This window comes from Myotis daubentonii, chromosome 12 (genome assembly GCF_963259705.1).
Source record: "Myotis daubentonii chromosome 12, mMyoDau2.1, whole genome shotgun sequence".
Classification (NCBI taxonomy): Eukaryota; Metazoa; Chordata; class Mammalia; order Chiroptera; family Vespertilionidae; genus Myotis; species Myotis daubentonii.
The window spans coordinates 58,654,350-58,680,771 of NC_081851.1; the positions used below are offsets into that span (position 1 = coordinate 58,654,350).

The following is a 26,422-nucleotide window of genomic DNA, read 5'->3' on the forward strand; positions in this document are numbered from 1 at the left end:
CCTTGAGCACACTTGTGTTTTTTTTTAAAAAAATGTATGTTTTTATTGATTTAGGAGAGGAAGAGAGAGAGAACTTCAATGATTAGAAAATCATTGATTGGCTGCCTCCTGAAGATCCCACACTGGGAATCGAGCCCATAACCCAGGCATATGTCCTGACCAGGAATCGAACCATGACCTCCTGGTTCATACATAAGTCAATGCTCAACCACTGAGCCACACCAGCTGGGTGAGAACACTTGGTTTTTAGAAAAAAATATTTAAGTAGTATAATTCTCTTTTGGTTTTTAGAATGTTTTTACATTCTAATATTTTTCCTTGCTTATACTAGAAATCATAGTTAAATTTTAGAAGAATAAATTGAGATATAAAAGTTATCATCAATTCCATTCTAATAGTAATGTCACTAGGCACAGAAGGCATAAAACTGTGACACTCACCCTTCCATCTTTATCCACTCCAGCTATCTGTCCAGTTGCAATCCTAATTTTGTCAGGATGTACAGCAAGGCTAAAAAGCAGTATTAACAGCAATTTTAAATACAGGAATTGTGAGAAACAGCAGAAATATGCCTTAGTATCAACATTTTTCAAACAGTTTTTTAATCATTAAAAAAATCTCCCAGTGACCTATTTCTTTTTCTTTAACAAATCAAATAAACATCAAGTATAAAAAGATTTCTAAGTTTTCAGTTGTACTTCTTTATTAAACTTGACAAATTAACAAAACACTAAATCTAAAGAAAATATTTATTCACAATTGTGCCTTAATAAATTAAAGTTTTCTTTTTTCCTTCTACCTACCCACCCTTCTTTCCCCTCTAGTAATCACCATGCTGTTGTGTTGCCTGTGACTATGAGTTTTGTTTTTTGCTTAATTTCTTCACCTAAACTGTTTTCATATGTCCAAGTTCCTTTCTAGTTCTGCACCTATGTACATATACATATTTCACATGGTTTTATTACAGTGAAGATGCATAAGGCATTGTAATTTTAATCTAGTATTAAAACATGAGCATTAAAGGGTTTCAAGATGGTGGCAGAGTAGGTGGATCTTTCTTGCACCAAACTGAAAATAAAGCTAAACTGGGGAACATTCACCCTGAATTACCAACTAAAGAACAGTTGAAGAGGAGGCTTTTAAACAAGGAAGGGCAGAAACCACCTTGAGACTGAGAGGGAGGAAGGGAGAGAGAGAGAGAGAGAAACATTGATGTGAGAGAGAAATATCAATTGGTTGCCTCCTGTACGCGCTCTGAGTGAAGAGCAAACCCGCAACCTAGTACCTGTTCAACAGCTCACACGATATAGGTGGGATTTAGCCTCATAGTCAGCCAGCCTGAGGGGAGATCCCACACACAAATGGGACAATAACAATCAAGGCCCAATTACAAAAGGAGAACCAAAATAATCCATACAAATCAATACATGTGATACATCACATAAACAAAATGAAAGATAAGAATCACTGATCATATCAACAGATACAAAAAAAGCATTTGATAAAATCCAGGACCCCTTTATGATAAAAACTCTCAGTAGGTGGGAATACATGGATCACACCTCAACATAATAAAAGCCATGTATAAAAACTCTACAGCCAATATAATGCTCAATGGGCAAAAACTAAAAGCATTTCTCTCAATATCAGAAAAAAGACAAGGATGTCCACTTTCACTACTCTTATTCAACATAGTGCTGGAAGTCCTAGCCACAGCAATCAGATAAGAAGAAGAAATAAAAGGCATCCAAATTAGAAAGGAGGTACTAAAATTGTCATTATTCACTGAAGACATATTATACATAGAAAACCCTAAATAACCCACCAAAAAACTACTACATCTAATAAATGAAGTTGGCAAAGTAGCAGGATACAAAATTAATATTCAGAAATCGGTGGCATTTTTATACACCAGTAACAAACTCTCAGAAACTAAAAAACAATCCAATTTACAATTGCAACAACAAAAAAGAAGGTACCTAGTAATAAACTTAACCAATGAGGCAAAAGACCTGTCTGTACTTGGAAAACTAAAGGACACTAAAGAAAGAAATAGAGGAAAATGCAACAAGTAGAAGCATATACTATGTTCATGGATCGGAAAAATTAACATCATTAAAATGTTCATATTACTCAAAGCAATCTATATAGATTCAACATAATTCCTATTAATATACCAATGACATATTTCACAGATCTAGAACAAATATTCCAAAAATTTATTTGGAACCATAAAAGCCCCAAATAGCCTCAGCAATCTTGAGTAGCAAGAACAAAGTTGGAGGGTCACAATACCAGATATCAAACTATACTACAAAGCCACCGTAACCTAAATAGCCCGGTACTGGCGCAAGAACAGGCATATAGATAAACTAAACAGAACAGAGAGCCCACAAATCAACCCACGCCTTCATGGTTAATTAATATTTGACAAAGGAGGCAAGAGCATTCAGTGGAGTACAAACAGTCTCTTCAATAAATGATGTTGAGAAAACTGGACAGTTAACATGCAAAAAAAGTGCAACTAGACCATCAACTTACACCATACACAAGAAAAAATAAAAATGGATAAAAGATGTAAGTTGAGAAACCATAAAATTCCTGAAGAAAACACAGGCAATAACATTTCAGACATCTCTCAGAGCATTATTTTTGCTGATATGTTTCTGAGGGAAATATAGGGAAAAATAAATAAATGGGACCACATCAAACTAAAAAGCTTCTGCACAGGAAAATAAACCCTCAACAAAACAAAAAGGGAACCCACAATATGGGAGAAGATATTCACCAATGATTCATCTCATAAGGGGTTAATTTCAATATATATAAAAGAACCAATACAGATCAACACCAAGAAGACAGACAATACAATTAAAAATGGGCAAAGGACCTGAATAGACACTTCTCCAAAGAGTACATATAGATGGCCAATAGACATCTGAAAAAATGCTCAAGGTCACTAACCATCAGAGAAATGCAAATTAAAGCTACAATGAGGTATCACCTAACACCTGTCAGAATGGCTACTATCAAGAAATCAGCAAATGACAGGAGCTGGAAGAAATGTGGAAAAAAGGAACCCTAGTGCACTGTTGGTGGGAATGCAGACTGGTGCAGCCACTGTGGAAAACAGTATGGAGTTTCCTCAAAAAACTAACAATGGGACTGCTTTTTAAAATATATTTTTTTATTGATTTTTAGAGAGGAAGGGCATGAACCTGGGGGTTGCAGTTTGATCCCTGGCCCAGTCAGGGCTCGTTCAGGAGGCAACCAATCGATATTTCTTTCTCACATTGATGTTTCTCTCTCTCACCCCTTCTCTCCCTTCTTTCCTGAGGTGTCCACAATAAATCATTTCCAATAAAACCAAGATTTTTAAAACCCCCCCCAAAATAAAAATGAGAGCATGAAATTAAAGAATGAACAATGTTAAATGATACCAACCATTTTACACAGTCTGTATGACCCAGGTAGTGCCGTTGAGTTCTCTCCTCATAATTAAATAGTACTACTACTGATGCTATGAAATAAACTATTTCCCCAGTAGGAAGAAGGTAAACATTAGCTCGACAGTCCTTTCCTCTATAACCATATCTTAAAAGAAAGAGTCAAGGTTTTAAACAAGCACAATATTCAAGGTGTTAAATTAACAATTTTTTCAAGGATACTTAAAGATATCAGAAAGGTATAATGTAAGAGGACTGGCCTGGAATTTGAAAACTCATGTTTGCCAGTGTACTTGAATCTTAATTTCCCCTATTTAACAGACAAATAAATATAGATTGAGTTCCTGATGTGTCAGGCACAGAGCTAAACATACAAACCAATGTGAGGCCTATGTCTCTGGAGCTTAGGCTCTGGCAAAAATGACAAAAACAAACACCAATTATATCATTGGAAATTGTGGGGGGAAATAACAGCATGGTAGAAGAATAAAAGGACCTAAATGGAGAGGAAAAGAGAGATCAAGAGAAGGGCTATCTGAGAAAGTGACATTTATGCTTGACCTAAATGATAAAGCAGAGATTGCCAGGCACAGTTTGGTAGGCAGAGTATATGTTAAACAGTTGTACAGAATTACAGGATTGGAGAGATTTCCAAGCTAATTTCTGCCAAAAGGAGGGAATGGTTCAAGGGGTGGGGAAAGGGGATGTAGGAGAACAGAGACAGAAAGCAGAGTTCAAGCTATTAGCTCCCTTCCCTTTCACTGTGAATTTCTTAGATGTTCTAAGAAAAGGGAGAATTTCTAAGTGAAATTAGGAGAGCACTGTTTCATATAGTCATTGTTTTTTTTTTAAAGTCTGGCTAAGAACACAATTCTGGAATTAAAAGAACCTTGTTAATTTGAGCTCTTAATTCATATTTCCTAGGTTACAAAATACTTAACTGACGTTTTCTTATTTAATTCTCACAACAGGCCCGTGAGGTAGGGGTTATTAACCTCTATGTCAAGTGAAGAAAGTAAGTTTTCCTGGGGGTAAGTGGCAGAGCCAAGACTCAGACACTAGTCTTCCAATTCCAGTCCAATGCCTTTGCTATCACACCACAAATACCTACTGTAATGATCTTAAAATATTGCTTGCCCTATCAAAGACAATTTTGGTGATTTTAAATTGCTAATAGCAAAATATATAAAATATATGAAAGGATCAGAGGCTGGTGTGCTTATTACATTTACTTTCTGATGTAAAAATCATTTTGATGGAGGTTAGGTAAACTACTTTTCTTAAATGAAGCCAGCGAATTTGCTGTCATGGTAGAAAAAAGGATACACCCACTCCAGTCTGAGCTTCTCAGGGGGCAGTTCTGCTCTGATGTCATCATAGTTGTCAACATCAGAAGGAATAAACATTGTAATTGGCCGACCTCGCATAAACATTTTAATATAGTCTCCTTCTGTTGAAACACAAGAGAAAAATTAAGTCAGAGATGTCTTTTCTGAATAACCACAGAAAAGTGATTAATGTAATGTGATAAAAATAGCTACTTTAGAGTTCTAGTCTTATTATATATCATTGTTTTTGTGTATAAAAATCTAGACCAAAACATTGTAAGAAAAAACTTTTTTTTTCCTTAAATGAGAGTAACTATTTTCATAATTAAAATATTTATGTACATAAGTTGACACATTTCAACAAGGCCAGGAAGGTTGAGGTAGAAAAATGCAAAGAAAATAATTTTGTCATGGAAGTTTACCTAACAGCTGAAAAGAAGAAAGAGATTATCAGGGTAGACAACAACCATGTCTATCACACCATTTGATTAACCTACTGATGATTTAATGACTTACAAAAAATATAGTCTCAGAACATTCCAGAAGGAGAGGAGTCAAATACCCTCATAAGTCAGGATGGGGAGAGAGACTCAGAGCTCTGCTATACAAGGCTGTGAGAAGAGCTGGGAGGGAAAAGATGACCAATGCTCCTCACTTTACAATTGGGCCTACAATCAGCCTTGGGTCTAAGCAATTAAATTCAATTATAATACAATAATATTTTAAAGACAATGCTAGGAAACAGTTTCTATTTAACAGGCTAGGTTCTAAAACATCTTTTATTTCATAAACCAATGGCTGTTTATAAGATCTACAATAGTCTAAAACTAAAAATATCAAAAAGACAACTCTAGAATCAAATCAATCTTTATTGTACACCTTTTACAAGTGGGACAATATTTCACTTAACTAAACAAATGAAATTATTACTTATGCCTTAAAAAAAAAAACGACACCAAAAAGCCCCAGTATTCCCGCCTACATACAGATAGGTTTAATAAATGTTGTAGTGGGTGCAAACTAGTTACAAAAGAACCTAAAGAGAAGGAGAAAATAAGAAATCGAGTACAAAGCATAGGAAGTGTCTATCACTTGCCAACTTGTCTGGTAATATGAAAACAGACTAGACCGGGGTGGGTAACCTTTTTGTGAGTGCGTGCCAAAACCAGCAAAATCTGACTCAAAATTCTTCTGCGTGCCAACCCTAATTTTTTGAGAACATGTTACACCTACTTGATATCTCTTAAGGTGTACGTTTGTGAAGAATCTTGAAGAAATAAAATTCATTCGAGCGACAAAAACACAGTATATGATGATGAAAAATACATTTTTTTAATGTATACATGTACACTGATAGTCCGACAGAAAACTTTATGACTCCATTTGATATTATCAGTGGGACTTTTGCTGCTGCATCACTGATGACAGAGATTTTACATCAGGTTTATATTTCGTGACCTTCAGAGATATGCACCAGCTACTACTTTCATCCTTCAGGCTACTCCTATTATGAGACTTAACAAAGGTCATCACTGAGAACAAAGATTCACAAGTGTATGTGGATGAAAACATGGAGAGTAACGCTGTTGCAAAGTTTTTTAAACAGAAAAAATTTTCTGGAATGGCATTCCAAGTCCTCAATAGTTCGTTTTTGACACTTCTCTCTGGTACTCCTGTCTCTAATTGCTTTTTTTCAATGTTTTCCAAGTCAACTCTAAGGTCAATAAATTTCTGCTTCTAAATTGAGCTACTATGAAATTCAATCAACTGCATTTCAAAATCAGCCATGTCTATCCATGAAAACATTTGTAAGTTTAGTTCCTCCAGTTTCATGCTGTCTGGAAACCTCATGAATTTTGCTGTCTCTTCCAGTTCTCTGAATTTCGCAAATCTTGAGAAGAACTGCTCAACAGTTGTCTCGATGATGTTTAAAACAGCTTGTGAAGGCTTTGACAGTCTGTTCTGTCATCTTTTGGGAGGTCTTTGATGTGCCTCTTGAAGTTTGGGAAATATCTAAATCTCTCACCATCCACATCCCTCTTAAAGACTTCCAGTTTCTTTTCAAAAGCCTTTATATAATCAAACATAACATCAAGTGTCTTGCCAGTTCCTTGTAATTTAACATTTAAGTCATTCAAATGTTCACAAAAATTGTAAATGGAAGATTATAAGAGAGGGTTTCGAGTGCCAGCAAAAGTTACTGGTGTGCCATGTTTGGCACGCGTGCCAGGGGTTGCCCACCCCTGGACTAGACACAGACTGAAAATGTGGTCATCAACCAGAGGTTGATACAACCTTAGGACCTCTAATAATGACCTACACTGCTAAAGAGAAGAGTACATAATACCTCAATACTTTATATAATGCAAACTGAAGAAGGAAAGATACATTACTTTGCTGAATATCTACAAGTATTTCTTCAGAGTTGGACTGAAAAAAGTATGCTTGTTATGGGTGAGAAGTTCAAGTTATTTTTATTATCATTACTCACAGTGTGCTCAGCCTCTCAAACCTAAGAACAGGCTAACACTTCCCACGCCACGATTTTAACACCACATGATATATGTCTTTATTACTTCTGAATCTGAGAGTGGGCTCTGCTTCCTGGTGATTTTTAGCAGAGCTGAACTTTGATAACTAAATGATTACCAGCTGCAACTATTTCCCTTCTGCAACCATCCTTATCTATATTTCCTTGTCCTCCCCCACCCCCCAAGTTTGCTTTCTTATCAATGTGAATTTGTTATGTAATTTGCAATTGTTTTTAAATTCTTAAAGGCAGATATCCTGTCCTTTGGAATTTCTCCCAGAATCTTTGATCACATATATATATCATAAATGCTTTCTGAATAAAAAATAAAGCATTTAATACATGCTTCTATCACCTCTTAGAGTAGATTGTATGTCCAGCAAAGGGAATAGGTTTAGGATAGTATAAAAGAAAAAAACAAAACAAAAATGCTCACCTTTGCCAACAGAATACCATACTGATTTCTTTACCAACTTCTCATCCTAATTACTGTAATAAGCCAACTTGCAGTTAACTACTTTCTTAAATCTAAACCTCCTTTAATCAGATTTCTATTTGGTGTTTTGTTTACAACTGTGATTATCATAAAAATTACTTGAAAATATCAGATATGGGAGCTTGTTTAAGCATTTTAGATTATTTTTACTGCCTGGAAAAGTCTTTCTTTGAGAAAAGATAGAAAAAAAGTCTATTCCAACAATATAAACACATAAAACTTCTAAACACTGGCTAAACTGCTGAAAACTTCTCTGAACTAAGAAAAATATGGTTGTATTTTAAAAACTCTCTCAGATCACTCATTTAAATGCTCAAAAAAAGTTATTTTAAGCACTAAATGGAAAAAATGTTCATTACATCTGCATATACCAAGTTGTATTCAATTTTTCAAAAGAAATTAAAAAAAATAAACTTTAGATGTCAAAACATTTTTTTATGTTAAAAACTATTGTTCAGTCTTATTTCTTTATTAACATTCTCTTTGTCTCATAATATAAAGGTAACTAATAACAAGTTACATGGATATGAAAGGGGAGAACCTTTCCACCTTGGTGGTGTTTCTGCTGTAGGCAAGGTCACTGTTTTCCTCCTTGAGGTTGGATTCAGTTTACCAAGTGCTCAGCATTCTGCACAGTCAGCCCTCTGCGTCCTGCACATTCTTTTCACTTGTTACAGAAAACCAGGGCTTGCTGGACCACTGCTGTGGTGAAAACGCCCTGAGAACTTCCTGGCAATGGTATTGGCGCTCATTGATAAATCCATCACTTGTGTACATGCCGATTCTCGTTTTTCAAAAAGTCAATTGAAAAAGTGGTTTTAAAAACAGAAAGATGTGTCCTTGACTTTTTTGTTTCCTCTCACAAAAGATTCCCTGGGATTTTCAAGAGGCTAGTATTACGATATTCTTTTTTTTATTCTTTTTTAATAATTTAAGTTCATTATTGTTTAAAGTATTACATAGTCTCCTTTTCCCCCCATTGACCTCTCCTAGATGTCAAAACATTTATTCTTGTAGCTCTTTCTCAATTCAGTACAGTAGAAAGAGAATCAGGAGCCCACAGGGGGATAATAAAAACCTGTATATGAAATTCTAATGAAAAAGGATTAAGGAGAGGCTTCAACTTCACCTTAAATGCTTTATTTCTAAAAAAACAAACAGAACAAAACACAAAAAACAACAAACAAATCCCTACAGTCTGAGTCAAACAAAGCAAAATATAAAGATCTAATAGATCTACCCTGTGGCAAACAGAGTACTTTTAAACTTCCCATCACCATCATTCACTACTCCAAACTATTCACTTACATCAGTATATCAGTTTTTATGAAGGGTCAAAAAGATCATGCTAAATTTCCCAATAATGGCAAGGCATTCACGCTGGCCGGTGTGGCTCAGTTGGTTGGAGCACTGTCCCATGCACTGAAGGGTCTCAGGTTTGATTCCCAGTAAAAAAAAAAAAAAAAAAAAGATCTGGGTGGCCACTATACAGGGGTTAGCTATATATTATTTGCATACATTTTCAGTAAGATTAAAATATTTCACAATCCTTAAAACATTTAAAAAGCATTATTAAAAGAAATACTCAAAATAATATTTTTGGTGAAACAGTTCCTGAGGAGCCAATTATAAGTATAGTTCAGGAATGTGCAACATGATTTATTTTACTTTGCCTTTTCTCCCAATCTTGGTATATGTCACTGATCAACTGTACCTCTTTTCTACTAACCCTAATCACAAGTTTCAAAATTATTTTCAAAAGTGCTTCAGGAAAATAGTTAATTGTGACAGGGAGCAACACATCATAAAGTCTAATTGCCATTTCTGGACAAAATGGATTTTTAACTATGTTATCTTAGTTAATTGATATGCTTTAGGAATGAATATTTTTCTGGTTAATTAGATTTTAAGTTTAGATTTTTTTAAACTTATAGTTGTGAAAATATGATATGGGTGAAAAGTTTTCAACCACAATAAAATAAATATGCGTAAGACTAGGATGTTCTCTTATGATAAGTCATTATTTCCCATGTCCAAAGGGAGCAGTTGGGGCTTTTTTTCAGTTAAAAATAAGGAAAAAAGATCTTAAGAACATATATTATTAAAAGTGGGGGCAGTTTATATATATAAAAAATTGGAGAGCCTTTAAACATATTTTAATCTATAAGATTGTTACCAACAACATCAAGAAATCAGATCTTTGCTTTTACAGGGCTTTAAAAAAAATCTCCAATGGAGAAAACGTGTTCTTTTTAATCTCCTTTTAAAATATAGAGAATACCTGGACAAGCCCAGACCTAGGGATCTAAGTAATGTTTATTTAGCCCATTTTAAGAGGTCCAATATCTAAGTTTTAGAAGTATTTTTTTTAAATGCAATATTTGGTTTCCTGTCCTTCCTGCTATTCAAACTAAAACAGACTTAAAGCGAGCACCCTTTTTCCTTAATTCTGAAATTGCAAAATTGTGGGTACCATTTCAGTAACAGCAAGGAAAGATACTACCTGTAGCTCAGTTAAGGGCTTTTTGACTTTTTGTTTGTTTCTTTCTTTCAAACTGTACAACCTCGTAGCAGGTGAGAATATACTCTCTCTCAATAGGTAACAATATAGAGACAGTGTCAGTAGGACTATTAGCCTATATACCAGTGATGGCGAACCTATGACACGCGTGTCAGAGGTGACATGAGAACTCATTTTTTTGGTTGATTTTTCTTTGTTAAATGGCATTTAAATATATAAAATAAATATCAAAAATATGTCTTTGTTTTACTATGGTTGCAAATATCAAAAAGTTTCTATAAGTGATACGGCACCAGAGTTAAGTTAGGGTTTTTCAAAATGTTGACACCCCAAGCTCAAAAGGTTCGCCATCACTGCTATATGCTTTATAGGTAAGTTTTAGTTATTTTTTCAGATACAATGCTCAATTTACACAGGTATGATCAGGTTTTTGGACAGAATGCCTGGAGCCAACAGGTCAGAAAACAATGTAAGGCACTGAACAAAAGCACCTGCATTCAAATTCTTTAAATAGTAGATTAAAACAAGTTAGTGAAGGAATGGGGGTGAGAGGGAAGATTATTCTCCATTTTCTATTTGCTGCAAGAAAGAACTTTCAAAAGTTATTAGAGACCCTTAGTGCTGTCTAGTATAGAGGGAAATGAGGTCCAAAGTCTCAGTTACAAGAAAAAATTATCAGATGAACAATGTTTCATGTTTTTAAATAATTTCTTTTGGCAAATGGAATTTTGAGCTTCTCTTCAACTTACACTCATAATTTTAATCATTATAGGATTCTGATTCTTTAAACTTCGGTGGTACAAGTCACTTTACCACTAACTAGGTCTCATGCTTACGCTCTTTCCTCTATACCACTTTGCTTCCCTTTCCTAAATGAGGTGCCTTAATGAAGCTTCTGTTCCTTAGAATCAATCAGAATTTTATAAATGTAATGAGTAACAAGTACAAAATTGTATGCACACTACAACCAATGATCTCCTTGCTGATTCTTAACAGCAAGAAAGATCTTGTCTTAGGGCTCATGTACTTCCAGATTTCTCTGCTCATGAAATTCTTTTCTCCAGATAAACACATATTTTATACTAAGTATTTATTATCTGCTTCTTATATGCAGAATATAAGTTTCACAAAGTTCAGACATTATAACTGATGAATCCTAGAGTGCCTAGGATAGGTCTTGACAAAATAAGCACTTGTTAAATAAGTGTTTGTTAAATGAATGTTTAAAATGTGTATCTGATTTCACTTAGCATGATACCTGTGAAATATGTCAGTCAGAGAAAAACAAGTATCACATGATTGCACTCATATGTGGAATCTAAGTAACAAAATAAATGGATAAATGGAGTGGATCCAGAGACATGGAAGCATACTAGAACAGAGTGCGGAATCTCAGAGGGAAGGTGGGGAAGGATGGTTGGGTGGGAGGTAATCAACCAAAAACCTTGTATGCATATATACATAACCCATGGACACAGACAATAGGGTGCTGAAGGCCTGGGGCGCGAAGGGCAGAGGCGGGCTGGGGAAGGTCAACGGGGGAAAGGGGAGAACATATGTAATACTTTCAACAATAAAAAATTATTTTAGCCCTAACCGGTTTGGCTCAGTGGATAGAGTGTCGGCCTGCGGACTGAAGGGTCCCAGGTTCGATTCCGGTCAAGGGCATGTACCTTGGTTGCGGGCACATCTCCAGTAGGGGATGTTCAGGAGGCAGCTGATCAATGTTTCTCTCTCATTGATGTTTCTAACTCTCTATCCCTCTCCTTTCCTCTCTGTAAAAAAATCAATTAAATATATTTAAAAAATTATTTTAAAAAAGTGTATCTGATAAAGAATAAAGAAATACATCAGAACTGGAATAGCTTTTAAAATTTTAAGATTACTTAAGAGTTTTCTTTTTCCAATTTTATAAATGATTTTATATTTTTAGATTATTTGAACTGTGTGGCTACAACAAATTACCGAAGGAATTTAGACAGTTATGTATTTCAGAATGACTTGTACTTTTCATCTGAAGCCATTTTTAGACAGGTAGCTTAGTAGCTAATAAATTGTCAATTACGTCTCAATTTTCTAAAATATAATAACTATTTTTCCCGCTAAATACACCTGTAACTAGGATGTTACTGCATGATTTGACAATTAAGCAAGAATGAATCTAATCTTAGAGCAATGAAACCCACTATAAGAGGAAGAGTGTGACTTGGTGGTTGATGAGTTTTCTTTTCCTCAATTAAGCAGATTTCTCTCCAATAGGAATCTGAGTCATTCAGGTTCTTAATACGATCAGACAATTATTTGCTAAGACACTATACAGAAAAAGTGACGAAAGATTATCCAAGCCTGAAAAAAAAACCACAGTAATACGCAATAACTTGAGGGCATTCATGTGAAACTTATTTTCCATATTTAAAAAATATGGAAACCATTATAAGGATATATGGATAACCATTATAAGGATGAGCTTATAGGCTGTATTCATTTTGCTTATTATAAAATTTGTCAGATTATCTATTTCCCCCAATAATTTTATAAAAGTTAGCTCAAAAAGCTTTCTAATTAATAACTTACTAAATGAGTGGTATTGTACTAGAAACCTAACTGCTACATCTAACAATAAACAGTCCTACAGGAAAATTTCTTCAGTTTAACTTGATGTGCTAAGTCTTTATTTCTTTTGCGATGGTAGCAGAATGTGCCAGAGATAGAAAGAAGAGTAATGAAAGTGTTTAGGCTTCTGGAATTTGAGTGTAGATAAAGATCTAAGTCAGTAAGAGCCTCTTTTCAGTGGTTTAACCTGTCCTTCCACCCACACCTAGCTTCAGAGGTTGCCCTGTATGTATACATCCCATTCCACCTTCTAGTGCTTTCATGCACGGTTTCCTTCCTTCTGCCTGAGTGCCGATCAGAACATGCAGCTTACACACAGCTCTTCTCCTTCTACTCTGCTGTGGCTGAAGGACTCAGGCCTTTGAAGTAAAATTTTCCCTGCTACCACTCACCTAAACGTATCAAATGTAAATAGGCTTCTTCCCAAATCAAAACAGATGGCTTGGAGCAAGTCACACTTGTCATTGTCAAAAAGAGCTAAAGAAATCAATAAATCATATTTTAAAGAGTGTCTAAAAATAACACATATTTTGGATTAATGCCTAAGGTGTAGGTAAATGTGCTGTGAAATATGCTATCCAAAATGAATACCAAACTTTAAAAATATATCTACAATTTTATCAAATGAAGGTTATCTATTTAATGGTCATCTTTTCATCTTACAACACATTTCAGTACAAGGATTTAACAACTAAAACTTACTTGATTCGATGTGCCAGGTACTATGTTTAAACATTTTATTATCTTTATTTTTATAATAATCATTTAGAATTTATTATTGTCTCATGAGAAAACAAATAACGTAAGAAAATGGCTTACTAGATAGAGCATTGGCCTGTGGACTAAAGGGTCCTGGGTTCAATTCCGGTCAAGGGCCTGTACCTTGGTTGCAGGCTCCATCCCTGGCCTCAGCTGGGGTGCGGGCAAGAGGCAACCCAATCTATGTGTCTCTCTGCTTCTCCACCTTCCTTTCACTTTCTCTAAAAATCAATGGGGAAAAATATCCTCAGGTGAGGATAAACACCCCTCCCCCCACAAAAAAGAAATAGTAATCTTAAGTCACAAAGCTAAATAATGGTGAATCCATTCTCTGGACTCCAAAATACATGTGTTTAAACATTTACAGTCAAGCATGTCAAACTCGTGTTTATTTAAATGAGGCATGAGGCCCGCTGGCTGCGCGTATGACATGCTTGGTACACTATGTGGCTTGCTACACAGCAGATTAAGTCTTACAGACAATTTAAGTGTATCTGTTCAAAACCAAACTCTTACTCTTTTCTATACATCTACTCTTCCTCAAATGTCACTTTAGTAGATGCCTCTGATCTAGTTGCTCAAGCTAGCCTTCATAGATTCCCCTCTGTTCCTTATCTCTTCTACCCCACCTATTAAACTATCTAGAATCCATCTACTTCTTCCTAAAGATTCTTACAGATTCTGTCTCAATCTCAGTCAGGCCTGTACTACCTAACAAGCTGAAATACAAGACTTCTCCCTAAAGATACACTCTAGTGTTAAGAGTACACTGCAGATAGAATATAACTCATTAAAGTGGCAAAGGAATTGACTCAAATTCCAAAAAAATAAAAATCTAAATGCAAGCAACAATTGATATTCAATTCCAACATCTGGGACAATCTTTTTGAGGTAAAAAATTCTTATAACAGAATTTATTTTTCTATTATCTTTTCCAGCTTTCCATTCCACCAATCTTTCTAGACACAGGCATTAAAACCCTGTTTAGTGATGCTTTTATAGCAAAAATCTTCCCTTTTAAATACATTTATTTTCTTACATACCTGAGGAGTATTGAAAACTGTCACCAATTCAAACCATTCACTTATTACAATACTAATCTTAAGTTCCTTTTTCCTTCCAAAGAACATACTTCAACGTGAGAAAAAGGCAGCTAGCCCTTTCTCATTTATCCTATAGGATTTTACAAAATTTAAGCTCTTTAGCAAAACATGTAATAATAACAGCACCTTTTTATAGTTATGGTGTCTTCTATTTTTAAAGTACTTTCATATATAGAGGATAATCAAAAGTAGGTTTACAGTTGTGAGTACACAAAATAGTTTATAAAACTACTGTAATAATCATAATCTGCATATCTAGTTCCATATGAACTGTAAACCTACTTTTGCTCACCCCTGTATATTATTTCATCCTTCAGCAGCCATGTGACGTAAACTTTATAGTTATTATTCTCAGATTAGAAATCTCTAAGAGACATTGTCATTTTGCCTAGGTCACAAGGCTAGAAGAACCAGGACTAAACACCAAACACAGAGACTTTCCATTCACAGCTCTTTCCACTACATATCACTACTTCTATTTTTAAAAAATGTTTTGATATACAGAAATAAAAACTGTCTTTGTAAATAAAAATCTTATTATTTCCTTCAACTATTTCAATCATTGCTTAGTCTATACTTAAATTATAAAAGAGGGAGAAAGTAAGCCCTAACTAAAGGTGAGGAATGCCAGCTAAAATCAACTTCATTTAAAATCTCTAAGAAAAAGAAATAATCCAAAGAAGATTACAAATAAATATTTCTCCTGTTGTTGAAACTAGAGAAGGTAAAAATTCATAGAAATCAAGTTAAATCTCAGCAAAAATGTTAACCATAATGTATCTGGTTAATGTAAGTCAGAAAATAAAAATAGCTATAACACACAGAAACGAACTGTAAAAAGCATGCACAAAAAGGACATTCTTTCATTTAGAGAGCATGCTTCAATTAAATCTGCAGGCAATCTAAGGGGGATGTAAAACTGATGTATAAAACATACCTACTTTGCAATTAAATTAAATACACATTTACAAAAGTCTCTCATTTTTGGGTCAGAACAAGCCAACAGCAGCAAGTAGCCAGAAATTATAATTAACATAAAAACATTTAAGAAAAAATGGATTTTCTAGATTCATATTTTCAGTCTGAGCTTCAAAAAATAAGTGAGCCCTGGCCGCTTTGGCTCAGTGGATAGAGCATCGGCCTACAGACTGGAGGATCCTGGGTTTGATTCTGGTCAAGGGTACATGCCTGGGTTTCGGGGTTGATCCCCAGTAGGGAGCATGTGGGAGGCAGCCAATCAATGATTCTCTCTCATCATTGATACTTCTCTCTTTTCCTCTCCCTTCCTCTATGAAAGCAATAAAAACATTAAAAAAAAATAAGTGATTATTTGCAATTAAGTTGGCAAGACAGGAAATTGAGTTAAAATTTATCAATCTTTTAAATGGCTTTTCTAAGTATAACTTAGGTTTTTAAAGAGAGAAATTCCCTTTAGTATTTTATACCTCTTTGTAATGATGTATTTATTTCTACTGTTGACCTTGAATCTTCAGAGCTCACAGAAATAAGATAGATTTTTAGAAAATTAGTTGAATTCATTAGTTCAAATTAGTTCAAATATGGTAATTTGAGGAAAGTCAGGTAGTATAAATAAATGAAAAGCCAAATTAAGAGATACAGGAAGAAATTAACTTAGAAGGTGACCAACTGCATGGCTTATTCTTACCTTGGCTGTTTTTTTCACGGGTTGACATTTTTGCTGGTTGAGACAAAAATGATATCTTATAATAATTGGGCATTTTCTTAAATGACTATAATAATGCACTTCTCTTTAATTACTATGAGCTAATAAAGTACATTGCATGAAAATAGTATACTGATCAATTAGCAAAAATTTAACTGATATAGAAAAGCAAAGATTTTAAAAAATAATTTTTACCTTGGTTGATGATGACATCTTTATGCCTACAAAAGAAATTCAAAGGCATTTATTTTATAATTTTATTTGGCTCACCATTATTACGAACCACCTGAAAAAACTGTAAAAGCTTCAATGCCTAGGCCAATGATGGCGAACCTTTTGAGCTTGGGGTGTCAGCATTTTGAAAAACCCTAACTTAACTCTGGTGCCGTGTCACATGTAGAAATTTTTTGATATCTGCAACCATAGTAAAACAAAGACTTGTATTTTTGATATTTATTTTATATATTTAAATGCCATTAAACAAAGAAAAATCAACCAAAAAAATGAGTTCGTGTGTCATAGGTTCGCCATCACTGGCCTAGGCCATACCTCAAGTAAATCTCTAGAAATGAAATTCAGGCATCTATATTTTAAAAAGCTTCTCACTGGTTTCAACTACTAACCTATTATTTTATAAAATAATGAATATTTCATAAGATAAACTAAAGAGTGAAAGCATAGAAACAATTTATAAAAAAACACTCAAATCTTATGGGATCACTGAGGTTTACTATTTGAGTTGAGGTGCATTAATAGGAAAACATAGTCTTTTTAAGAACATTTAAAAGAAAAAGATATACTTAGAAAAAAAAGATAAATTATAATATAGGTTTTTATTTTATTTTTAATTGAATTTATTGGGGTGACATTGGTTAATAAAATTATATAGGTTGCAGGTGTACAATTATATAATACATCATCTGTATATTGTCTTGTGTATTCAACACCCCAAGTCAAGTCTCCTTCTATTACCAGTTATCCTCCTTATACACTCTTCTACCTCCTCCTACTCCAGTGATGGTGAACCTTTTGAGCTCGGCGTGTCAGCATTTTGAAAAACCCTAACTTAGCTCTGGTGCCGTGTCACAAATAGAAATTTTTTGATATTTGCAACCATAGTAAAACAAAGACTTATATTTTTGATGTTTATTTTATATATTTAAATGCCATTTAACAAAGAAAAATCAACCAAAAAAATGAGTTCGCGTGTCACCTCTGACACGTGTGTCATAGGTTCGCCATCACTGTCCTACTCACTCCTCTTTCCTTCTGGTAATCACCATGCTGATATCTGTGTCTATGTTACAGGTTTCAAAAAAAAAAAAAATTCAAACCAGGCACTTAATTGTACATGCAAACATGACAGTCATATATTTACTAATTTTCAGATATAACTGAGAATGTATAATACTTACTTGTCTGTATTTTTTATAACTTTTGATATTAATTTTGATGTTGAAACTGCCTTCAATAATTTATTACGACTATCATCTGAATTTTCCCAGGAATTATGTGACTTCTCAGCTGTTGATGGTCGTTTTATGCTGGAAGAAACATATTAATTTCTTAGAGAAAAATTCTATAAATAGCAATGACATATAATTGACAGTTTATATAGAATATAAAAGCAGCAATTAACATTTCCTTAAAACTAATTCAGAAAAGAAAAGGAAGCATTAGTTGAAAGGTTCTGCCTGGATGAGTAAAGGAGTTAAGCAAGGCAATTACCAAATCTATTTTATAGTTTTCACTATTATTCAGAAGACTCATTAGAATAAGTTTTACTTGATTTTTTAAAGTCTGTACTTTTTTTGTTAATAGGAAAAATCTATTTGCTTAAATCTCCAAGTAGCACTATTTCTCATAATTGGTGGAACTGTATAAATTTGTGAAAAACCCTGTAATGTTTCCTAAGTTGTTATAAAGCTGCTATTTCATTTTTTATGTCATTATATATGGTACACATGATACTTTCTAAATAAATTGTGGGACTAAAAGTAAAACTTTTGTTTATATCTTTTAGAGACAATTTTACCCATGACTAGAAATAAACACAATTTAACCTAAGAATGTTGTATTATCAACACTGATTCATTTATTTATAACTGAAAATTTCCTGACTTCTATATAAATTTTTGGCTGCATTGCTAATCATCCTATAACTCATCCAAGTCTTCAAGACTTCTCACAATAGTATACCAAAGAGCAATTTAGAATGGCAAGCACATTTCCAAGAGACCTTAATAAGCTGGAAAGAAGGCCTGGGACAAAGAAGACATCAGATCAAATCAGAACCTTTAAGAGATTGATTATAAAAATAAGTTACCTTTAACCACATACACTTCAAAAGTGTGTAACATTAATAAGCTGTATCTAAGAAAAACTCCACATGAGACCAGGCAGAAAAATTTGCATGAGACACACAGACCAAGCATTTTAAAAAATGTTAAACATGCATCCATAAAGTGAAGGATTTTTTGTTTTCCCAAATTTCCCATTAGTGATTTAAGGCAAAATATTAAACTGGTCAAGTAAAAATATATTAAAAATCTTTTAGAAATAGTTATTCATTTTACTAGAATCCTAGCCAGTTCTGAGAATGGTTTAATATTTTCCTAAGATTTCCAAGTGGAAGTATGCTGATAAAAAGAGGAGTGGGTAAAAGTGGGTTTATAGTTGTTGAGTATGCAAAACAGAGTTTACTCTAGTATTATTATTAATTATTGTATTATTTTCCACAAGAACACCTGTAAATCTACTTTTTCCCACCCTGTATAACTATACCTAATCATATAGCTAAAATCAGCATTTCTAAAGCAGGCATTATTTCATTAAGTTGGTCTAAATATTTGCTTATAAGGCAGCTGTAGCACTGAACTCCCAGCATGCAGGTTTAGATCCCCAATTTAGGCTTACACACATTGTTAGAATGTCTCTCCCTTCTCCCCCTCTCACAACTTTAAAATATTAATTATTACAGACACAGAGAGAAGCCCTCAAGCAAGCCTTTAGCATAGAAAAGACCAAGTGAAATGGATTCATTTCTCTACTCAAGCAAGAACTTATTCTCCTAAAACTGAGAGGCAGTAACAATAAAGAGCCATTTGTTGAGAGGGGCCCTTGAAAGCTAAAGGTTATAATGATGCCAAAATATGAAGAGGATAATTACAAATGGCAATTTTCTATCCATGGCTATAAATTTATGCATAGTTATATAAATTTAAAATATTCTATAATTTTATTAGAAAATTAATGTCTTGGTTTTAGAGTAGGTTATTTCTGCTTTCCTTTCATCAAACTGTTCATAGCTTAGTTTCCCCGCCCCCCGTTTTAAATGAGAAATTTTTATCTTAAATTCTTCATTTTCCAATGTCTAAAGTATAGATTATAGCAATAAAGGAAAAACAAAAGCCATTAGGCTTTCTCTTGGAATCCATGGATAGCCAACTTTTTCCCATGTCATAGAATTTAGGTATCATTACAACCATTCCCTAGCTCTGAACTCAGGGACAGTTAAAACCTTTTGGTGGGAGTAGAATTCTTGCTTTCTGGAGTTTGTCTGTGTATTTGGAGAGGCTGTGAAGAGGGCTGGGGAGAAGGTGATGCTCGAATTTGTGGACTTTGATCATTAGAATGAGATTCCTCTTTTTTTTCTCTCTGTCCTTGTGGTTTTTCTTTCTTTTTTTCTGTACCACTGTAAAAAAGTATAACATGGAACAACACAAATTTAAACAAAAAAAAATTAAATGACAGGAAAAGTGATTATTATATAATTCAATCCTAAAACACATATGAATACAATTTACACTGCTTTCATTGGAATGAAGATGTTTCTTTGAAAATTCTGGAAGCTACTATTAAAATCTTCAGTGAAAAATTTAAGAATAATAAGGTAATATATTTTATTATTGTCCCTTTAGACCCAAAACCATCTTGGCAGGTTTGGAAGGACAATAGAAGATCTCATTTCAGCTTACCCAAATGAGAGCATTAGTGACACTTTCCATTACTTTTGTAACACATACTGACACCCAAGGCATGCTGACCATGTTTAGAAGATTATTCTCTAATTCCCATTTCTTCTGTATACTTCTGCTCCTGCCAGTTGAGTTTTAAATTTACCAAGAGTTCACTGTGCTTCCCCCTGAATCTGTTTACACCAGCTGTACTTATTTTAATTGTAATTAAATACAAAGAAAACTGACAAAATAAACAAAGAAAAGAGAATTGTAATCTTTATGAACACTAAGTTAAATGCCCCAGAAAGCCTCCATATAAATGAGTTACTAAAAAAATTATTGTTACATTTTATGTAGGTGAGACAACTATAAAAGTTTAAGGGGGGAAAATCATAGAGAAAGATACGGGTTCTAATTCATATTGTTTTGCAAGAGTTTTAAAATTTCTCACTCTGTTTTAAAAACTACAACTAAAAGTTATAAAAAATAATTTATGGGTATATTTTATGCAAGATCATCAATAAGGCATCTAATCAGAGATGCATACTTAGAAAGGGATGAGAGGCTCATTTAATTGACAAATGAATATATGTGAATACTAGAGGCCCAGTGCATGAAAATTCATGCACTCGGTGGGGGAGAGGGGTCCCTCAGCCCAGTCTGCGCCCTCTCACAGTCTGGGACCCCTCGGGGAATGTCCACCTGCCAGCTTAGGCCCGCTCCCTGGGGATCAGGCCTAGGCTGGCAGTCAGACATCCCTCTGGCAGCCCGGGAGCCCTTGGGGGGTGTCCCACTGACAGCTTAGGCACTCCTCATAGGGAGTGGGCCTAAGCCACAGTTGACATCCTTAGCGCTGCTGAGAAGGCCAGAGAGGCTCCCGTCACCACAGCTGTGCTTGCAGCCCTTGTGGTTGAGTGGAGCTCCCCCTGTGGGAGCGCACTGACCACCAGGGGGCAGCTCCTATGTTGAGCATCTGCCCCATGGTGGTCAGTGCTCGTCACAGTGACTGGCCAGTCTTTCCTGGTCGTTCTGCCATCAGGGTCAATTTGCATATTACCCTTTTATTATGTAAGATATTCTGTGTTAAATAAAACATTTATGGCCCTAGCTGGTTTGGCTTAGTGTTTGGAGCGTTGTTTCACGGACTGAAGATTGCTGGGTTTGGTTCCTGTCAAGGGCATGTACCTCAGCTGCAGGCTCTATTCCCACCCAGGTTGGGGTGTTTGCAGGAGGCAACCAATTGATGTGTCTCACAAGGATGTTCTCTCTCTATCTCTCCCCTTCCCTTCCACTCTCTAAAAATAAAATAATCAATGAAGAAAATATTCTCAGGTGAGGATTAACCAAAATAAACATTTATGTATAAATTCTTGTGATTCAACACTTTGGCTTTTATTTTTATTGTTGACAGTATTCACACTTTGACTCTTGATTAATGATGCACCTACCATGCCTAATCACATGACGTAAGAATCCTTACACTGCATAAACTACAAAGCAGATAGAATCAAGACTTGAATTCCAGAGTTGAAAAGGTAGAAAACTATCAACTGTTTAAAGTTAATCAAAGACATTTTGTAATTAGACTATATGGTGTATAAATCTACAAGGAAGTAGGTTTGCTAACATTTTAAACAAATATGCATATTACATACAATTTATCGCATTATAATAGTTTAAAATGTTAACATATAATTTTGACAGTGACATTTTTAATCTGATTAAGTTCTGATACATCCAGACTGTTCCTTAACTCTCTACTTCATGTTCAGTTTTTTGTGTGTGTTTTTTTAAAGTATGTGCTGACATATAATTTTACCTCAAAAATATCAGATTAACTTTGAAATTTATATCTGAGTTAGAAATTGCTTTTTTCTTGTTCTTCAAACTATCCTGAATGGACAAGCCACTACTCTTATGTGGGGTCCAGCACAACCTAAGAGATTTTCCTTTTGATTTATTAAAAACAAAATACTACCAAGCCCCTGAATCATAAAGTAACAAACTCAGTTGGTCTTAGACTGCTGAGTCATTATCATGCATAATACTGATCATTGCACAGAACTATAGCTTGGTAAAAATCTAAACTATTACTGGATACAAGGAAGTTAATTAAAAACTGTATGAAAAGTTTCCACTCTGCATTTGTCTTCTTATAATTTGTCATTTTCTTTCCTGAGAGTAGAGCACAGGTAATAAATTTTTGCATGCCTTGGAGGAGAAAGTCTAGATTCTGTAATGACAATGACTTCAAAGACTGAATTCTAGAAGGGGCTTTTAAAAGGCCTAAAGATCTTGTTATTTCTTCACCATTCCTGGTTAACATTCAGTCACTAGCATTAGTTTATCGAGGCAACCATTTTCTATCAGTACATTTTAAAATATTATTCTATTACTTAAGGTCCTCAATTATTCTTTGAAGAAAACAGCTCTAAGACTATGTAGTTGATCTCTTGTGGTCTCTCCAAACTCCATATGGAATAATTTGTTAGGAATTACACAAAAGGAATTTTGTTGAAACAAAAGATTAAATTAATTGATGAAAAGTAGAGAATAAATCTGTAATCCACTGAAACTTTTTTTTTTAAAATATATTTTATTGAATTTTTACAGAGAGGAAGGGAGAGAGATAGAGAGTTAGAAACATCGATGAGAGAGAAACATTGATCAGCTGCCTCCTGCACATCTCCCACTGGGGATGTGCCCGCAACCCAGGTACATGCCCTCAACCGGAATCGAACCCGAGACCCTTCAGTCCGCAGGCCGACGCTCTATCCACTGAGCCAAACCGGTTTCGGCCCACTGAAACTTTTATATTGCAGTATTTCCACTGTCTTCCATCCCCTGACACACATACATAATACACATACCATACAGTACTATATTTTAAACTAAGCCTTAATTTTGTAGTCATAGTTAAAGAATAAAAGTTATAATAGTGTTTAACGTCCCACTAATGTAGATATTTATCAAAGACTCTATTTCTCCTTTAAAAAGCTGCATTAGAAGATGACAAATACTGTATAATATCACTTTTATGTGGAACCTAAAAAAAAACAAAATAAAGACTCAGATACAGAGAACAAACTGATGGTTGCTAGAAGGAAGGGAAGGGTTAGGTGAAAAAAGTGAAGGTGAATAAGAGGTACAAACTTACAGTTCTAAAATAAGTCACAGGAATGTTATGTACAGCAAAGGAAATATAGTCATTAATATCTTAATAACTTTGTATGGTCACAGATATTTACTAGGTTTATTGTGGTGATCACATCATAGGGTACATAAAAATGCTGAATCACTATGTTGTACACCTGAAATTGTATGCCCACTACTTTATAAACTAGAGGCCTGATGCATGAAATTCGTGCAAAGGGCTTGGCCACTGCCTGCCACCTGCCTGCCTCTGCCCCCACCACCGCGGCTTCGTCCAGAAGGATGTCCAGTCTAATTAGCATATTACGCTTTTATTATTATAGATAGGCAAGCATGTTATAACAAATGTATCACTTTCTATGGAAAATTCATTTATGTCATTACATTAAACATAGTGTCGCTTAACTCATCAACAAATGCTTGTTAAAAAGAAACCAAAAAAACCCCCCAGAAAATGCAAATGTTTTTTTAAATCTACAACCAAAAGCTGCCTCAGACAACTCAATAGGTATGATGATTATAAACTGAGTGAGTACAGGCTGAGATGTCTCTATGTTCAAAGGACATACTTCAATTCCATAAGCTCTACTTCACATTTGTTTCAGAAGTGGACTGTTATCACATTCGACCATTTTACAATGTTTCTCTCTCTCTCTCTCTCTCTCTCTCTCTCTCTCTCTCTCTCTCTCTCTCTCTCTCTCACACACACACACACACACACACACACACACACACACACACACATACACACACACACACACCCCTTACAAATGGATACCTTTTAGCAGCAGATGAAAAAGTGTCTTTTCTGGCAACTGAGACAGAGCTGGTATGACTTGGTTTTCTGTTTGTGCCACTCCCATTGGTTATACAGGACATGGAAATAGCTTCTCGAATGCCTGTTTGACCTAAAGGTGATTAAGAAAAAAATTTTCACTAAATTTAAAAATATTTTTCAAAGATTGGAGTTTAAAAAATTAAAACATTAGTGTTTGGAACTAGTAAGCACATTTTTCTCCCTGGTATACAGCATACAACAGTCTTGTCTCAAGAGTTAATCTCATCAGAATAAATTTATAGGGAAGCCATGCTAAATTGCTAAATTGCAGCTAGATCATTCATTACCTAAATGGTTTGCCTGTCACACATAGCAGCTTTAAAGTACATGATTTTAGGTTGTGCTTCAAATTAAACCAGAAATTCCCCACGTCACTAATTTTCAGAAATAGCTCAGGTTCTGTTGAAATTTAATTAGAAATACTAAATGTTAAATCTTAGCATGTTATTTCATATTAAAAAATTACAAGTATACAAAGTAACCTCTGCTTTTAAAATTTACACAGTAGAAGGACTGGAATAAATAAATATGTGATGCCTATGCTGGTGTGGTCAGAAGACTCAATGTCACAGATAAAGCAGCCACATACACTTAAGGGGTAAGTTTATTTAAAGGTTTGGGAATAGAGAAGTTTTGAATTATTGGACTCAGTTTTCTCACATGCACAGAAGAAAATCTAACTTTTAAATTTGGCCAATCTCACATTTGTTTGTTTGCTTCTCTTCATAAAAGCACAGAGTAAAACACATTTATGTAAAGCACTCTAAAGCAGCGGTCGCCAGCATTTCGGACCTCACAGACCATCAGTGGTCCGCAGACCACCAGTTGGCGATCGCTGCTCTAAAGTGTCCCATATATGATGGTATAACACTGCATGTTTACATGAATAAGCAGATAGGCACACCTATATCATAAGCATCTAAAATGTTTCCTTAATATACAGATTCCTAGACCCTACCTCAGACCAAATGACTCAGAAGAGAGGAAGGGGGAGATCTACTGTATTTTATTTTTTAAAATTTCCTAGGAAATGTTTCACAAATTATAAGGTACAACCCTTCCAATTTATGCTAATATCATTTCATCAGCTCTAGCGCTAGTCTGTGAAACAGGAGACTGATGTATTACAATATTTAAATTTTTTAAATTTATTTTTTTATCCTCACCTGAGAATATGTTTATTGATTTTGAGAGAGACAGGAGAGAGAAAGAAACATTGATCAGTTGCCTTCTGCATGCACCCCGACTAGGACTCGAACCCATGACCTTTTGGTGTACAGGATGATGCTGCAAACAACCAAGCCATCTGGCCAGGGTTGTACTACAGCTTTAAAAAAAAAAAAATTGTGGTAAATACTCATAATGTAAAATTTGCAACTTTAACCACTTATAAAGGTACAATTCAGTAGCAATCAGTGTATTTACAATGTTGTGCAACCGTCACTATTTCTCAATTCAAGAACATTTTCATCACCTCCAACAGAAACTCTTTACTATTATGCAGTCCCTACTGCCCCTCCCCCCAGCCGTTGTCAACCATTAACCTGCATTATCTCTATAGATTTGCCTATTCCAAATATTTCATATACAAAGAATCATACTATGTATGCTCTTTTTGTGTCCAGCTTCTTTCACTTAGCACTATGTTTTCAAGGTTCCTCCATGTGGCAGCATGTATGAGCACTTCATTCTTTTTTATGGCTGAATAATATGCCATTGTATAAATATACCACATTTTGTTTATTATCCATCCGTCATAGATATCTGGTTGTTTCCATCTTTTGGCTATTTTGACTAGTGTTGCCATAAACATTTGTGTACAAGTTTTCATGTGAACATCGCATCATTTATTTAGGTATATAACTAGGAGAATTGCTGGTTCACATGGTAATTTTATGTTTAATTTACTGAGAAACCCCAACAAACACAGCAGTTGTACCATTTTACTATCCACCAGCAATGTATGAGGGTTCCAATTTTACCACATCCTTG

The 26,422-nt window shown here is 34.6% G+C and overlaps 1 protein-coding gene across 6 annotated transcripts in view; it reads right to left on the reverse strand.

Annotated features, from left to right (window-relative positions):
- Nucleotides 1-26,422, reverse strand: part of EML4 (EMAP like 4) — a 159,293-nt gene that overhangs the window by 48,579 nt on the left and 84,292 nt on the right. For 3 of the 6 annotated variants that reach the window (XM_059659985.1, XM_059659983.1, XM_059659988.1), the window contains exons 3-10: nucleotides 24,371-24,500; nucleotides 20,001-20,174; nucleotides 17,896-18,024; nucleotides 16,676-16,701; nucleotides 16,463-16,495; nucleotides 4,773-4,896; nucleotides 3,445-3,594; nucleotides 441-510 (exon numbers count right to left, since the gene is read on the reverse strand). In XM_059659985.1, the coding sequence (XP_059515968.1) occupies nucleotides 441-510; nucleotides 3,445-3,594; nucleotides 4,773-4,896; nucleotides 16,463-16,495; nucleotides 16,676-16,701; nucleotides 17,896-18,024; nucleotides 20,001-20,174; nucleotides 24,371-24,500 (836 nt within the window). The remainder of the gene's footprint in view (nucleotides 1-440; nucleotides 511-3,444; nucleotides 3,595-4,772; nucleotides 4,897-16,462; nucleotides 16,496-16,675; nucleotides 16,702-17,895; nucleotides 18,025-20,000; nucleotides 20,175-24,370; nucleotides 24,501-26,422) is intronic. The other 3 variants (XM_059659986.1, XM_059659984.1, XM_059659987.1) reach the window with 3 other exon arrangements.